This window comes from Mustela erminea, chromosome 18 (genome assembly GCF_009829155.1).
Source record: "Mustela erminea isolate mMusErm1 chromosome 18, mMusErm1.Pri, whole genome shotgun sequence".
Lineage (NCBI taxonomy): Eukaryota > Metazoa > Chordata > Mammalia > Carnivora > Mustelidae > Mustela > Mustela erminea.
The window spans coordinates 1,472,440-1,488,551 of NC_045631.1; the positions used below are offsets into that span (position 1 = coordinate 1,472,440).

General features: G+C 53.9%; 2 protein-coding genes across 10 annotated transcripts in view; both read right to left on the reverse strand.

The window, feature by feature from the left end:
- Nucleotides 1-274: 274 nt before the first annotated feature.
- LOC116577880 lies at nt 275-15,935 on the reverse strand. Its single transcript, XM_032321666.1, has 6 exons — nt 15,843-15,935; nt 15,101-15,218; nt 6,109-6,158; nt 5,790-5,883; nt 1,549-1,723; nt 275-1,481 (listed from the first exon to the last, which is right to left on the reverse strand). Exons 1-6 carry the CDS (start codon nt 15,933-15,935, stop codon nt 617-619), a joined length of 1,395 nt encoding a protein of 464 aa, XP_032177557.1. The 3' UTR covers nt 275-616.
- Nucleotides 3,546-16,112, reverse strand: part of LOC116577136 (zinc finger protein 3 homolog) — a 69,229-nt gene continuing 56,662 nt past the window's right edge. For 3 of the 9 annotated variants that reach the window (XR_004280417.1, XR_004280412.1, XR_004280418.1), the window contains 3 exons: nt 13,515-13,666; nt 5,790-5,883; nt 5,263-5,678 (listed from right to left, as the gene is read on the reverse strand). The gene's annotated coding sequence lies outside the window, so the exon portion shown is untranslated. Of the gene's footprint in view, nt 4,622-5,262; nt 5,679-5,789; nt 5,884-6,108; nt 6,962-10,633; nt 11,162-13,514; nt 13,667-16,112 lie in introns of those variants that run through there. The other 6 variants (XR_004280416.1, XR_004280415.1, XR_004280413.1 and 3 more) reach the window with 6 other exon arrangements.

Consider the following 16,112-nt stretch of genomic DNA (forward strand, 5'->3'; position numbering starts at 1 on the left):
GAGAAGGAAGCAGGCTCCCTGCCAAGCAGACAGCCTGATGCAGGGCTCGATCCTAGGACCCTGGGATCACGACCTGAGCCAAAGGCAGAGGCTTTAACCCACTGAGCCACCCAGGCATCCCAAATAAAATCTTTTTTAAAAGTAAGAGAAAAACATCTATAAAAGTTGTAGTGATTTGGGGATTTGGGGAAGTTTGAATATACACTGTATATTAAATGATCCTAATTATTAATTTTCTTAGATGGAATGATAGTGTTGCAATTACTTAGGAAAATCCTTATTCCAGTCTTGGGACATACACACTAAAATACTTAAGGGAGAAGTATCATGATGATTGAAACTTGCTTCCAAATGGTCCAACAAAAAATGGTGGGTAGAGGTGGGAAGATGGGTGAGGAAGAGACAGACAGACAAACAGACAGACAGAAAGTACAAATGTTGGCAAAATGCTAGAGGCTGATGGATTTCACGGAAGACCCCAGGGGTGTTCATAGTTACTATTCATCCAACTTTTTGGTAATCTTGAAACTTTTCAGTCAGTCAAGGAGAAATGTAATAAAGGTCACAGAGAAAAAAAATTGGACACGGAGGCTGGAAATCACGGAGGGAGGAAAGGTCATGGAGGAGAGAAGGCCGTCAGGACAGAGTCCTGGGGAAGCAAAGCAGGTTGAGAAAAGCCCGGGAGTGTGTGGTGCAGAAAGCTCGAGAAGAAAGTGTTTCCACAGCACGAAGGGCTGCGGGGATGTCCAATGAGAGGCCACCAGGACACGCAACAAACATTGGCTTCAGCAAGACCGAGGGCTTCGGTGGCCTTGGAAAAACGGTGAGAACAAGAGCCTAAATGGCTTGCGGGAAAGCTGGAGTCGAGGAGGAGGAATGCAGGAAGAGACGATTGTAAGGACGAGCTTTGTTTGGGGAAGGGGACAGAAGTGGGGGACAGAGTCGGCAGGGGAGGGGGCGTGGAGCATCTTCTTCTCCGTTTGTGTTTCTGAAGGTGAAGGGCAGACGCGGCTCCACAACCACGGGAAGGACCGCGCAGCCCATGGAAGACAGGACAGTGCAGGGGTGACCCCCGAGTGGCTGAGAGGCCGTGGCAACCGGAGCATCCTGGGGAGACAGAGGGGCTAGGGAACCTCTGGATGCGACCGTCTCTGGAGGGAGCACAGCCACTGGGCCGAGGGGGAGACGCTGGAGAGAGAAATTCAGAAGGTGGAACCTCAGAAGGTAGAAACACGAATTTGCTCGGAGGGTGATGAATGGTCACACTCGGACCGTGTCGCCCGCTCAGCGGGCGCAGTAAACGGGAAGTGAGTTCAATCAACGCGGGGAGCCCGTGATGTCCCACAGCATCGTGCTGTCTGGGCGCAGGCGCAGAGTGAGACGGCAGCGGGGGCCCACCAGCGGCCTTGACTTCTCTAATTTTTATGGACCGCTCAGAACCCACGCCCTCTCCTCTGTTTCCTAGCGCGGAGCCCCTTCCCCACTGCCACGGTCTCGGTGAGGGCACAGCCCTCCTCCCACCCCAGACACTCGTCTTCACGGGGTCCCTTGCAGACAGGACAGAGCACCTGGTCCCGCCCAGCCACTAAACACACTGACTTCGGTTCTGGGTCAGGAGCCACGGAAGACACGGAGGTGGCATCAGCCGTGGCAGCAAGGCCAGTGCTGGCCTCCCGTGAGCAGGGAGCAAGGTCCCTGCAGCCTCTGGCAGCAAAGGTGTCCCCTCAGGCCACTTCTGTGCCAAACCTTTGGTTGTGGGTCTTGGCCTGGGACGGTCAACCTGGGTCTCCAGCTCGCCCAGGAATCCTTTGAGCCAACCGATGTCTACACAGCGCATGTGACGTCATTTATAAAACGGCACGTCAGCGATTGTAAAACCACCGAGTTCCTTTACAGAATGACGTGAGCACGTTCGGGTTCCCAGAACTAGTGTACTTTGCAGCCTAAATGAACAAATATGGTCTGTGCTAGTAATTACACTTTACAGGTTTTCTGGTTACCCCAAGCCCTGTGGTTAAAGGTTACATTCCCGTGAGATTAAACAGGAACAAAACAGCTCTTGTGCTCTAACAGACGGGTATCTCATGGGGCCTCTCCGGGTCCTTGTCCTTGAATGCCAGTAAACACACCGGGAGAAACTGCCGTCCCGATGCAAAGGAAGCGAGCGTGTAAGGTTTAATCCTAAATGAGATCTCTGGTCACAGCAGGCTGCTCTCCAAAACCACGGACTTCTCCTTCCTTCTCTAGCTCGGAGGACAATAGCCAGGACAACACCACTCGAACTTGGGCCAAATGTGTCTCCTTTCCAGCCTTCTCATCACTACTCTTGTGGCCAATAGTAACGTTTGATTTTAAATAAGGCTGGATTAAAGTTTTGAATCTTGTAATTTTGAGTCTACATTACTAGCAATGTACCTTCCCTCCCTCCTTCCTTGCTGTCTCTTTGCCCTGGCTAGAACCCTCAGATCATCATTAAGTCGCAGAAGTGAGGGGCACCCGGGTGGCTCAGTAGGTTGAGCGTCTGACTCTTGATGTCTGCTCCGGTCATGCTCTCAGGGTCGTGCGATCAAACCCCGCGTGGGACTCCCCCTCACGGCAGGGTCTGCGGGACATTCTTTCCCTCCGCCCTCAACAATCTCACTTCAGCTTCTCAGAGCCCCTATAACAGGTTTTGGGTTTTTGGGTCTTGGGTTTTTTTTTTTTTTTTTGGTTTTTTGGTTTTTTTGGTCTGTCTTCACTTTGCAAATGAGGAATGCCAGCCTTCAAGAATGTGAAGGTTGGTTTTGAGTTTGAAGTCACACAGCTAATACGCGAGGGCCACTAGTCCAAACCCTTCCCAGGGTACTCCCGGCTACTGGATTTTGCCGAGTTTGCTTTTTGTAGTAACTTAAGGTCTTCAAGAGAAGTAATGATACTTTCCTGCATTTACATTTACATAATGTAAATCACTCGGTCGACGGGGATGGATCTTAGATTAAATTTAATAATAAATTTTTGTTTAAAAAACGTTTTTAAGGATTTTATTTATTTGAGAGAGAGAGAGAGGACAAGCAGGGGGAGAAGCAGAGGCGGAGAGAGGAGCAGACACGCCACTGAGCAGAGACCCCGAAGCGGGGCTCTATCCCAGGACGCTGAGATCATGACCTGAGCCGAAGGCAGAGGCTTTAACCCACTGAGCCACCCAGACACCCTAAGAGAAAGTTTTTAACTAAGTTTTAAAAAGCACTGAAGCTTTGTAAAATAACTTTTCTCACTTATACAATAGTGTTCATTTTGGTAAAAGATTAAAATACCATAAAAATGAATGGCTAAGAATGGTAAGGATGTTCTAAAACCATTGCTTGCAGAGAAATGGGTACATGCTTTACACACTACACAGAAAATTACTTTTTAATTTAACATTTTTCTTTTTTTAGAATGTTATACTTATTATGTAATTTATTATGTAATTTTATTCAAGAGAGAGAAAGCAAGCAATAGGGCACAATCAGGGGGAAGGGCAGAGGGAGGGGGAAGCAGGCTCCCCACTGAGCCAAGAGCCCGATACGGGACTTGATCCCAGGACCCTGGGATCATGACCTGTGCCGAAGGCAGAGGCTTTAACCTGCTGAGCCACCCAGGCGCCCCTAACTGTTTTCATCTTAGTACTTATGGGCCTAATTCATTTTTGCAGTATTTTATTTTACTGTATAAACACACTATATATTACCCTACTGATTAATACTCGACTTCTTCACTCAAACCAATGCTGCATTGACAGGAGTTTCATAATACGGCTTCAGCCCGTGTATCTCAACAAACTTCACCCCCGTAACTAAGCTGAATTTACGAAGTGGTGGTAGACTTAAACACATTTTTGCCAAAAGTATCTCCAAAATGATCTTGCCAGTCTACACCCCATCAAAAGTGTGTAAAAAGTACCTACTTTGCTATGCACTGGTTAACACTGCATGTTCCTTGGCAATCTGATAGGGGAGAAATGATACAAAGTTTTACTTTGCATTTCTCTGATTACCGCTTTACTCCTAAGTTACTTGTCTGATCATTTCTTTTTACCTGTCTTTGTCCCTGGGTAATATCCCACTGAATGGATGTACCACAGTTGCTGATCCGTTTGGCCTGAGTTTCTTTAACTGGTGTATCTTCTTTTCATTCACTTGCAGGAGCCCTTCAGGGATTACAGAGAGCAATCCTTTGTTACATGTGTTACAAATATCTTCTCGCTTTGTTACATGGGTTACAAATATCTTCTCCCTTTGTTACACGGGTTACAAATATCTTCTTCCAGACTCGTGCTAATCTCACTTCTAGTATCTATCCCAGTAGGGAAGATTTTGGTTTGTCATATAAAGTCCAGCTGGTAAATAATTTCTGTATGGCTCCTAATCTTCATAAATTTGTGTCGTATCTTGTCACTTAACTCCGCTGAGCTCCGTCTTAAACGATGAGTGCAGTCCTCAAGGCGAGGGCGGGACAGCATTGCAAATGGAGAAACCAGAGAGGAGTGCGCCCACGGAGGAGAGCGAATGCCAGGTTCTTCTGTGGGCTGGCTTCCTTCCAGAGTGCATTTCTGCCCCAGGGCAATGTGACTGTCCTTGCTGGGCTCCAAGTACCCTTCTGTCTAGTGACAGGGCAGAGGCCAGAGGGAAACTAAGTGTGAGACTTAGGTCTGCCTTCACTTGGTGGGTTACCTTGGCTAAGTCACCAAGGCCCACCAAGGCTCATGTCATGTATCCATCCACCCATCACCCATCACCCACCCATCCATCCATCCATCCATCCATCCTTCTATCTACCCTATTTATTTATTTATTTATTCATTTGTTTGTTTATATACATATCTCTATGCCCAACGTGGGGCTCGAACTCACGATCCCGAGATCAAGAGTCCCACGCACGCTCTTGGAAATGAGCCAGCCAGGTGCCCCCAAAATATCTTGTCGTTCATGGCAGAATCAGCAAAAATGGGCAGGTCAGGCGGTGAGAGCAAATTTCTTAATGAATCCAGGACAATTCTGAATCCACCAGCACAACGTCTGGCCCAGAGCACGTGCAGGAAACGTAGTTGTTGGAACACACCTGATGTAGGAGTATCCATTTCCCCACCACTAAAGTGAGGAGGAGGGGTGCCTGGGGGGCTCAGCTGTTAAGCATCTGCCTTCGGCTCGGATCATGGTCTCAGGATCCTGGGATCGAGACCTGCATCGGGCTCTCTGCTCAGCGGGGAGCCTGCTTCCCCCTCTGCCTCTTACCCCGCTCTCATGCTCTCTCTCTCACTCACTCTCTCTAATAAATAAATAAAATCTTTAAAATAAAAAATAAAAAAAATAAGTGAGAAGGATAATCCTTGGGCCGGGGCTGCCCGGCTGATCAAATCCTGCCCTATGAATGTCTCAAGGTCCCCTGCAAGTGTCCCTTCTCCCGGGGGGGTGAGAGGTCAGGGGGACACCTCCCGGCTGGTTCCCCCACCCCCATCCCTGACCTCCTATTTAGCCTCATCCCACAGTCAGCGGAGCCCGACATAGCAAGTCGGCTTGCTCATCCATCCGGAGATGATCACCACCTGTCGCAGGTCTCACAGAATCCCTGACCTCGTGCCTCATGTTGACGCCACATCCCCGTGATGCGGTTACTCCGGAACTAGAGGTTCTCCCTACTTCGCTCGGATCAGGTGGAAGCTGGCAGGACAGAAGAGATCAAAATGTCCCGAGTCCGTGGCGGGCGGCAGGTGGCAGTGAGGGGCCACAGGGATAGACCCCACCACCCCCAACCCCCTCCCCAGAACTCACCGTCACGTTCGGACCCTCTGATGCACGCTCCGGTCTCCACTCCCTGGTCTGCAGCCAGAGCTCTGCTGAAGACGCCTTGGCAGATCCCTGCTGCCTGAATGAGTGAAGGGGCGAGAGTGAGGGACTGGGCGTGGCCGGGTCTTCCAGCCACAGCCGGCTGGCGTTCAGAAGCCCGTGGAAGGTTCCCTGCAGAGCTCCCCTTGGGGGAGACATGTCCAGCGGGAACGCACCCCTTAGGGATGCTAGTACCCGTGCCCAGCACTCATCCTTCTCTCTGGCTTGGGGTTCGGTCCCCCCTTTCACCAGACCACAGACACACCTTCTCTTCCCCTCGGTCCTCGGGGTGGGACTTGTTCCCCGAGTGGCCTCCTGCGGGCCAAGGGGAGGCACATGTCTCCGGCTCTGGCCCTGAGCACACACAGGAAGCCAGCCGGCTGGCCAGCCGGGATATATTTAGGTTTCAGTCACCTGACTGGGCCACCCATGAATCAGGGCACAGTGGCAGCTTGTGGCATTTCGGGAGTGAGTGAGGGGGGACCAGGGCCGTGAGGAAGTGGGCAGGAAAGTGGGCACGAGGCTCCTGGAAGCCAGTCTCGGGGCCGGGACAAAAGTGTATGGCTTCCATTAAAGCTAGGGAGGAGAGGTCGGACCCCAGGAAGAACGTGACCTTAGAGATCAGTGCCGGGCCTGTGTGGAGAAAGGGGGTGCCCAGGGATGAGCAGAGAGGGTGGCTCAGCTGGCCGGACCCTCCTGCCCTGGCAGCTGGGCTGGGGCCCGGTCTGAGCCCCTTCCTGCCGGGTGAGCCGCTGGGGACAGGGGCTCTCCCGCGGGCTGCGGCCACAGGACCCCACACACAGGGAGAAACCAGGAGGAAGCAGAGGGGCCAGAGCACTTTACTTTCATGCCCCAGGGCCCTCCTTGAGCCACCTGATTCATCGAATTGCTTCCCGGGAGCCGGCAGTAACCCCATGGTCCGTGGTCCAGCTGCCTTTCCTCCCTTTCCTCTAGATCGCATCCCTAGCCCCTGGCAGGCCATCGCAGGGTCCCTGACCTGGCTTTGCCCCCTCTTGGTGGCGCTGCCCTCGCCCCTGCCCCATTCATCCCCACCCCCCAGCCTTCGTTCAGAGTCTCCCCTTCAGACGCCCAGCCTTCCCCGCCAGACTGGCCTTCTAAAAAATAAAAAAACAATAAAATAAAGTAAAAGCAAAGTAAAATAAAATGATATAATAAAATATAAAATAAAGTAAAAGTAAAATAAAATAATAAAATCAAAAAGCTTTACCGTGCATTATCGACATAAATAAACTGCACATCTTTCAAGTGTACAACGTGGTAAACCTCGACACAGAGGTATACAGAAACCAACACCACAGTCAAAGTGACAAGCCCACCCATCACCCCGAAAGTTCCCCAGGCCCTTGGTCACCCCCTCTCCCCACTTCTCTCCCTCCTGCCCCCCACAGCCACAAACACCGACACACGCCCCGTCCGTGCAGGTCAGTTTGCAGTCCGTGTGGGGGGGGGTCACGCGTGGATGAGCTCACAGGCTACCCCCTCGCCTGGCTTCCACCACCCGGCGCAACTGCCCTGAGTGTCCCCCCTGCGGGGCACATCCCCAGCTCTCCTTCCACTGCCAAGTTTAATCCTTTTCCGCCGCTGAACGGGCTAGTTTGCTTGTCCACATGCTTGCCGCAAATGTTTCGGTGCCTCCGGGTTTTTGACCCTGACAAGCCGCCCTGCACGCCGGTGCACGAGGCTCGGGAGAGCCTCCACACTTTCCTCGCGGACACCCAGGGGACCTGTGGGCGGTCACGGCAAACGCGGGCTTCACTTTTCCAGAAACTACCACGCTGTTTCCCAGAGCACTGGCTCTGTCCCACCGGTGGGACACGAGAGGGCCCGGTCCCCCATGTCCCAGCCAGCGCGTAGACAGCCGGGCTCCCTCCTTCCAGCCACCCTGACCGGTGCATGGCTCCCTCCCGGAGCACCCCGTTCTCGGCCCTCCAGCCCCTAAGGGTGGCGGGGGGCTTTCATGGGCGTGTTTGCCAGGTGATAGGAGGTCCGTTCAATGTTTTCCCCGTCTTGAATTGAATTGATTTCCTACTGTGAAGTCCTCAGACGCGCTGCACACAAGGCTTCATCCGATACACAACCTTCCGGTACCCTCGTCCAGCCTGTGGCTCATCGTTTCAACTCTCTTAACAGCATCCTCAGAAGAGAAATTCTCATCTCAGTGACGTCCAATGTATTGATCTTGTTTTTCTTATTTATTTATTTATTTATTTTAATTAATTAATTTATTTGACAGAGATCACAAGTAGGCAGAGAAACAGGCAGAGAGAAAGGGGGAAGCAGGCTCCCTGCTGAGCCGAGAGCCAGATGTGGGGCTCGACCCCAGGACCTTGGGCTCATGACCTGAGCCAAAGGCAGAGGCTTTTAACCCACTGAGCCATGCAGGCGCCCCTTGATCTTGTTTTTCTGTTACAGATACTTCTTTGGACATCATTGCTGAGAAACCTATGGTGAACCGAAGTCAAGAAGATTTTGTGCCACGTTCGTTCGTTTTAAGTTTGACAGTTTACTTCTGCGATCTGTCTCGAGTATTTTGGTTTGGTTCTGTCTGTGTGGCGATTGTGGGGTTCTGTCTGCGTGGGGTCATGCAGTATCGTCCCCCTGTGACGGGGCTTATTTCATACAGCATAACATCCTCAAGGCCCATCCGTGTTGCAGCAGGTGTCAGAATTCTTCCTTTTTAAGGCTGAATAATATTCCACCATCGGGACAGACCACATTTTGCTTGCCTGCGCCTCTGTCAATGGACGCTTGGGCTGTTCCCGCTTGTCGGCTGAACAACGCTGCTGTGAACACAGGGGCATCAACATCTCTCTGAGATCCTACCCTCAATTCTTTGGAGGACACGCCTACCAGGATAATTGCTAGATGACTTGGTTGGTCGTTCTATCTTTAATGTTTTCAGGACCTGCCCTGCATTCTTCCAAGACCAGCTGCACCGTTGTCCGTACCCACACGGTCAGGACACAAGGATTCCAATCTCCTCGCATCTTGTTCAACACTGGGCATTGTCTGTTTTTTTGGGGGGGGGTGAGTTTTAATAGTAACCATCCTGATGGGTGTGAGGGTATCTCACTGTGGTTGTTTTGTTTTGTTGCTTTTTAACAAGACATGGAGCCCGACGTAGGGCTTGAACTCGGGACCTGAGCCAAAATCAAGAGCTGGACGTTCAGCCGGCTGAGCCGGGGGGCGGCCCCTCACTGCTGCCCATTGATTCCCATTTTTCTATCAGTGATCAACGATATCGCGCATCCTTCCACGGGCTTCTTGGCCATTCGCCTACCTGCTTTGGAGGAACATCTGCTCCACTCTTCTGTTTCTAAGTTGGGTTACTGGGTGTTTTTAGTGGCTGGAATTTCCAACCGGTACCAAGTGAAGTGAAAAGTAGGAGGAAAAAGGTCGGTGTGCGGTGAGGGCTGAAGGAGGGACTCTGCCTGGGATCCCTTTCCCGGTGGGGGCTTTCAGCTCTCAGTCGCACCTGCTGCCCCCTACCGCCGCCTGACCGCGAGATGACCTCTCAGCAGAGACTGCCAGGTGGGTGGGCGCCTGCCCCTTCGTCGGCCCCACGCGGGGGTGAGCACGCCACCTACCGGCGGGACTGAGCCTTGGTCACTTCCCTGAGAATCCGGGCTGGAGCCGCACCAGCAAGACCCCAGCCTCTGAGACTGTCTTTAGCTCTGTGAGTTCTGAAGGGCTTCCTCCCCCCGCCCCACGTTTTGGGGGTGCCAGGGCAGAGAGCACAGTGGGGGGGGACCCAGAATATCCCCCAAGCAGGATTCCCTCACAGGGTCCTCGGAATTCCCACTGGGGTAACCTCGTCTTTCCTGGGTCCTGCTCTGGCCCGTTTGCCTCGGCATTCAGGGCCTCCCAGCCATGGAGACCCAAGGGGCTGGCCTTCGACTCTAGCCCTGCGCCCTGGGGGTGCTGTAGGGTGCTTGCATCGTGGCCTCGCCTTCCCGGCTGTCCTTGAAGCCAGTCCTGGGGTCTCTCCCGTCTGACTTTCACCGCGGAATTCTGCAGGGACCCAGGTCGCAGGTCTGGATCTTGGCTGAATCCCAGAGGCTCGCGCCAGCATCTCTCGGAAACAGGAGGCCCTTCCTCCTGCGGGAGTTCTCTGGAGGCCCGCCCTCTCTCCGAAGCTCCGTCCGCCTGCTCTTCTCTCTGATCCCCCGCCTCAGCCCTGCCTCCTCTCACGTACAGAAAATGTTGTGTTTCAGTGGAAAATCATCCCTAGAGGACCTCCACTCTGCGTCTTGTGGTCCCAGTTCTCCGTGACGTTTAGACACCTGACGGCAACGGGAAAATAATTCTCGTCTGTAGACAGGGAAATTGTGTCCCAGCCCGCACGGGCAGACCTGACTCTCCTCCTTGCCTCCCAGGCTCTGTGGAAAACCCAGTCCGGCACACGACTGTGCATTCGTTCCAATGTTCCTGCTCTGTGAGTGGGTCTGTTTGTTTGGCTTTTCTTCCTTTTTCTTCTTTTGCGTTACAGTATCATCGACTATATTCCCTATGTCGTACTTCTCATCTCTGTGACAGGACTTCCTTTGAAACCTGTTAAACCATCAACTTGGTTTCCTCACCGATTAATGGGAAGAACACAATCTTTAACAGGTGGCTCAGTCTGTTAGGTGCCTAACTCCTGATTTCCGGCTCAGGTCAGGATCTCAGGGTCCTGGGATTGAGCCCCACATCGGGCTCTCTGCTCAGCGGGGAGCCTGCTTCCCCCTCTCTCTGCCTGCCTCTCTGCCTGCTTGTGATCTCTGTCTCTCTCTCTGTGTCAAATAAATATATAAATAAATAAAAATTATCTTTGAACACCCGACTGGGTAGGTCCCTGTACCCAGAAAATACAGCTCTCCAGCACGGAAACCTAAAGGGGCCCTTTTTGAGGGTGGGGACAGCAGGCAGTGCCTTGGTTCCCCTTCCAGTGCCCTGTGGGCTCCCAGGGAGACTTCAGCTCTGTGTCCTGGTCCCCACCGGCTGCAGCCCGTGTGACTGGTGAACATGCCGTGAAGGTGAAGTTGAGATTTTTCTGGATGGGGTTGAGGGGGTGCTACACTCACAAGTGTAGCTTGGTGGCCGGGCCATCCACGCACTTGCCGGGGGGGAAATGGTAGGCTTGTTGAGGTTTCGAAAATGCTTTAGGCTTTTTCAAGAACAAGTCGCTGCTGGGGGCTGGGAGAGTTTGCATTTCATGGGGACAGAGTTTCCACCGGGGATGATGAGGAGTTCTGGAGACAGATGATGGTGACGGCCGCATGACACTGTGAATGCTCCAGTGTCCCCGAGCCAAGCGCCTGCAACAGTAAGATGGCAGCCTCTGTGTGAGGTACGTTTTGCTCCAATAAAAAAAAAAAAGGAGAGCAAATCGCTCGTTTCCATACTTCTCTGGGTGGTTTCCTGGGGGGAACGCTGATAGGGCAGGTTCACAGCTCCTCCGAGACTGAACCTTCTATGCACACGACCTTTAAAAATAAACCTTCCTCCTCCCACTGGCCCCCTCCTCAGCTCTCAACCAAACAAAAACAATGGGACCTAACATCTAGAAGGTTCCAGGGAGCACCGTGGAGGCAGTAAGAAGGAGCACCGGGGCGAGGCGACACTGGTCTGTCAACAGGACACTTGCTGCTGTTCTGAAAGGGTTGTGTTGGGCAGCAAAGGACAGAAACCCTCGGGAGCCAGCTTAGGCATAAGCGCGCCACAGGCTGGGGGGCTCCCGGGGGTGCTGGAGGGGTGTCTATTCCTGTTGCTGCCGTAGCTCTGACCATCAGGAGTCGGAAGAGGTCAGCAGGACTGTTCCTCTTGGAGGCTCTCGGGGACGATCAGATGGCCACTTCTTGCCTCATCCTAACCACTCACATTTCTAGGGTCATAGCTCTGCCTCCTTGGAGGGGACCTTGGTGATGACCATGGCCCCACCTGGGTCAGGAGGATAGGGAGACCATCTCAAAGTCCCTTTGCCCAAACAAGGTGACATATTCATGGGTCCTGGGAATTGGGGGCCCATGAAATGTGGAGGCAAGGACAGGACTGTGAGGGTTCCCCAAGCCCTCTCAAAGGGATCTGTACCTCCAAGAATGGGGACAGTGGGTGGGGACCCCCTCGTCTCCAAGAGATGGCTGCTGCCTGCCACACTGACCTTGCCTGTCAGTGAAGATCCCACCTCAATGACCTCGGGGCAGGGACAGGAGGGCAAGGGGCTGCCTGGCTGTGGTTGGGGATGGCAGAGCTGCCCCGGGGGGGCTGAGGGAGGACTCCCAGTTCCCGTACATGCTCTGGCTTCCACGCCCCTCTCATAGCACTTTAAAGACAAGTTCTTGTTTTTGTGATTTACAAACGTACCCAAATCTCCTCAGACCATTAAAAGAAGACAGTGTAAATCTCCAGGAAGCCCATCAACTCAGCGGCAACCACCGGTAACATACGGGTGTTTGCCTTTCTTGACAGGTTCAAGTATATGATTTATAATATCATTATACATGCGACTTTATGATCTGCCTTATTCGTCCAGTAAATAAGTTGTGGTCGTTGCTCTACAACAATAAGTGTGGAATTACAAGTCCATTTCAATCAGCGCACAAGGTTACACACAATAACGTATTTAACGAGAACATGGTTGATTGCCAAATCGCTCCTAATTTCTCACTATGATAAATAACACCCCCCGAGCCCCTTTTCCACTTGTCTAGGCATCTCCTTAGGGTATATTTCTTTTTCTTTTTTGCTTTTTTTCCCACAGAGAGAAAGAGGGGGGGCAGAGGGAGAGAGAGAGAATCTCCAGCAGGCTCCGCACTGAGCAGGGAGCCTGACGCGGGGCTCGACCCCAGGACCCTGAGATCATGACCTGAGCCAAAGCCTAGAGTCAGACGCCCGACTGACTGAGCCATCCAGGCGCCCCTCATCTCATTTCTTATTAGCTTGTAAGAGATGCTCCCAGATTAGAAACCCTGGCCCGCGTCTCATTTTCATTCCAACTGTCATTCCCCATTCAGACCTCCACCTCGCCGTGGCGCCCCTGACCCTGTCGTCCTCCACGGACTTTAACATCAAACCCATCAATGCCTCCTTTTATGATTCCTGGGTTTGTGGCAAACTTAGGAAATCCCTCCCCACCCACGATGATTTCAAGAAGAAGAGTATCTCTATTTGCCTCTGGTACTTCTCTCCACTTTCACGTCTTAAAGTTACATCTTTGCTGTAGCTGGATGTGTTTCCTGGGAGACTGGGGTCCAGCTAGGAAGTTTTTTGAAATGACGGGGCAGGACCATGAAATGAGTCGCCCACCTTTTCCGTGCTGATCGGAACTACCACCCCTGGCATCTTCTAAATTCCCAAGCACACTAGAGTCTAGCTCTGGGCTCTGCTGTGATCACTGCCATAATTGTCCTGACTGTACTAACCCACTTCCTTGCCTTTGTCCCCGTCGGACTGGGAGCCACTTGGAGCTGAGGACTGGGTCCCATTCCCCATGGCTCTCAGTCACCGTGCAGACACGCGACCGCCTCTCAGCTCCCACGGAGGACAGCTTCACAGGCTCCCGCTCCCAAGGCTGACTCGAGTTTGCATTTGAGGCTGGGTGAGCCCCCGCCCCAAAAGTCCCCCTGAGTGTCGGGGACGCGTGGAGCACATCCTGGCTGATCACTGACTCACATCATGGGATGGACAATGGTGATCCGTCTCAGGGAAAACACCGGAGTCTTGTCCAAAATAGGAACTGCTCGTTTTTTTTGTTTCTTTCTACTTCATGTCACTTGATACTTTGAACCGTAGGGTGACGAAGTGTTGGACCAGATGGGAAGGAGCTGTGTGAAGGCAAGGAACAAGGATAAAACAAGGGTTTCCTCCCTGTCCTGCCCTGTTTCCAGGACCTGGGCAGCCTGCTGAGGCTGGGGCGGGGGCAGGGGGTGCTCACTCCAAACAGACCTGACCAAACCCAGTTCTCCTCCCCCCACAGCAGGTGGCCTGCAGTTCCCTGGGTTTCAGGGTCTCAAACTGCCATCCGCAGAGCTCTGGGCCCCCACTCTTCAGCCGCCACCCACTCCAAGGGAGTTCCCACTGTTGGTTCCAGCTCTGGGCCTGGAAGCTACACTCTCCCCACCCCCGTCAGCCATTCTGAGATTAGAAGGAGCGGATCACAGGGCCTAGAAGCATTGTTTCCGCCCGGATGGCCCCATCCAGCCCTCCCTCCTTCGGTCGCTGGTCATGACAGAGTCTGACACCCACGAGGTGGCCTTATTCTGTGCATGACTCAGATGCTGCGGACACCTGGCAGGATGCTGATGAGAACGTGGAATCCCGGGGGCCGGAGGGGACTGCAATCCCATGCCAGGTCCCTCCAGTCTGAGTGTCTCGGGTTCTGTGGCTTCCAGAGGTCACATGTGTCCAGCCATCTCCCCTGGGGGACCCGGGCGGGTTGGACCCTGAATCAGGGACAGAAGCACTGCAAACAGCCACCAGAGGGCGACCCCATTCTCCCGGAGCCGTGGGGCCCCTGCACCACCTAGACCCAGAGTGTGGCACCTCCCCGCCGCAGAAGGAAGGCCAAACCGACCTTCTGCCCCTCTTGGGCGGAAAGACAGTGGCAGAGCCAGAGGAAGAGTGTGGGTGGCAAGGAAATAGGCAGGTCCACGAGCCCTGGGGTGTGGCCCCCAGTTTGCTCTCCACCCCCACCCACTGCCACCTGCCTCTCTACAAACCTTCAGCATCTGTCCCTGTTCTCTCCCCTGTGTGAACTCCTACACATCCTTCAAGGCCCCGTTCAAATGCTGCAATTGCCCTTACCCAGCCTTGCCACTCCTGAGCTCCCACGGGAGCACCCACGGCTCTTGAGACCAATGGCAGGTGCCCTTCTGTCCTGAAGAAGGTGGCTCCACCACGGGGCAGACTATACTCGCCACCTCCGTGGACAAACTTGTGACGGGAGTTAGTCCCACGGGCATTACAGCATGCCCTCACCTTCCCCCCACACCCGGAGAGGCTTCCTGTGGGCAGGCACTGGGTCTGAGCCTCGTGGGGCCCAGCGCAGAGCCCAGCGCAGAGCCTGACAAACATGCCCTGGGGTTTGCTGGAAGGAGGTGTGGGTCACTCGCTTCTCTCTGCAGGTGGCTCGGCTGCCTTTCTCCACCACGTGCACCTACCAGGCATCTTCTCTTGTGTCCAGGCTGGGCAGGCGCCCGGTCCAGGCTCGTCACCACTGGGCTCACTTACTTAGAAAGCCAGGAAACTGAGGCTCAGACCGGGTAGGGGTTTACACAAGATGCTGTTGGCAAAGCGCACGTGGGATCCGGACCCCCGGGCCACCTGGTGGGTGCACGTGGAGTGGGGGGGCAGCAGGTCTGTCCGGAATGCTGTCACCTAACAACAGCGGGTGTGGCGCTACGGAACCACTTACTGGTGAATCAGCCACGGCCTTGGCGCAAGGGCTCAGCTCTACCCACAGATGCCCTTGTACCCCTCTCCCAAGGTCACTGTGACTTCACTTGTAGGGGGTTTTGAGCAGCGACACTTTAGCTCCATCCCCCTAAGAGTACAGAGTTTGCACAGGACAGACCCGGGCTCAAAGGCCTTCCCAGCAGGCCGGCTGCGCATGCGCAGACTCCCCTCCACCCCACACGCCCACCGCCCGGTTCCCCCACCCCGCCCCGTCCCACAACGACCTCGTAGAGCTCTGGTGCACTCGGCTGGAAAGTGGAGGTGACAACCCCCCAGGCCCAGGAGATGCAACCAGACAGGGGTGGGTCCTGGTCCCCACAAGGGCTCTGGGGTGGGGGTTAGCAGGCCCGACCCCTGACTGCAGACATGGTCCGGAGTCTGAGTCCAGGACCGGCCCACCAGCAGGTGGACCGGGTCGTGTTGGAAACTCGCAAACCCTGCAGATCAGGAATCAGGCTTCCTATAGGCCCGCTGGTAAGCATCATTACCCCGGAGAGTCAAAATACCCTTTTCCCCCAGCAGACACAGTGCACGCTGTGTGCCTACTTTTACCCCCAGGATGCTCATGTTAGTCCGAATGGTCAAGTCCTCAAAATGGTTATTTGGCTTCCCAGTGCCGGCCCCGCTGTAACCGGCCATGGGCGCTGCTGGGGACTGTCAGCTGTGCAGGTGGACACGAGCCTCTACCAGGACAACCCACGGGGCCATGTCCCGGAGCAGCCTCACAGCAGAAGCTGGCTAGGCAGCCCCTAGCTGGGCCCGGGTGTCCCCCAGCAGGTCTCCATGGGCGCGCTGTGTTTGTCCCACCAGAGCCCG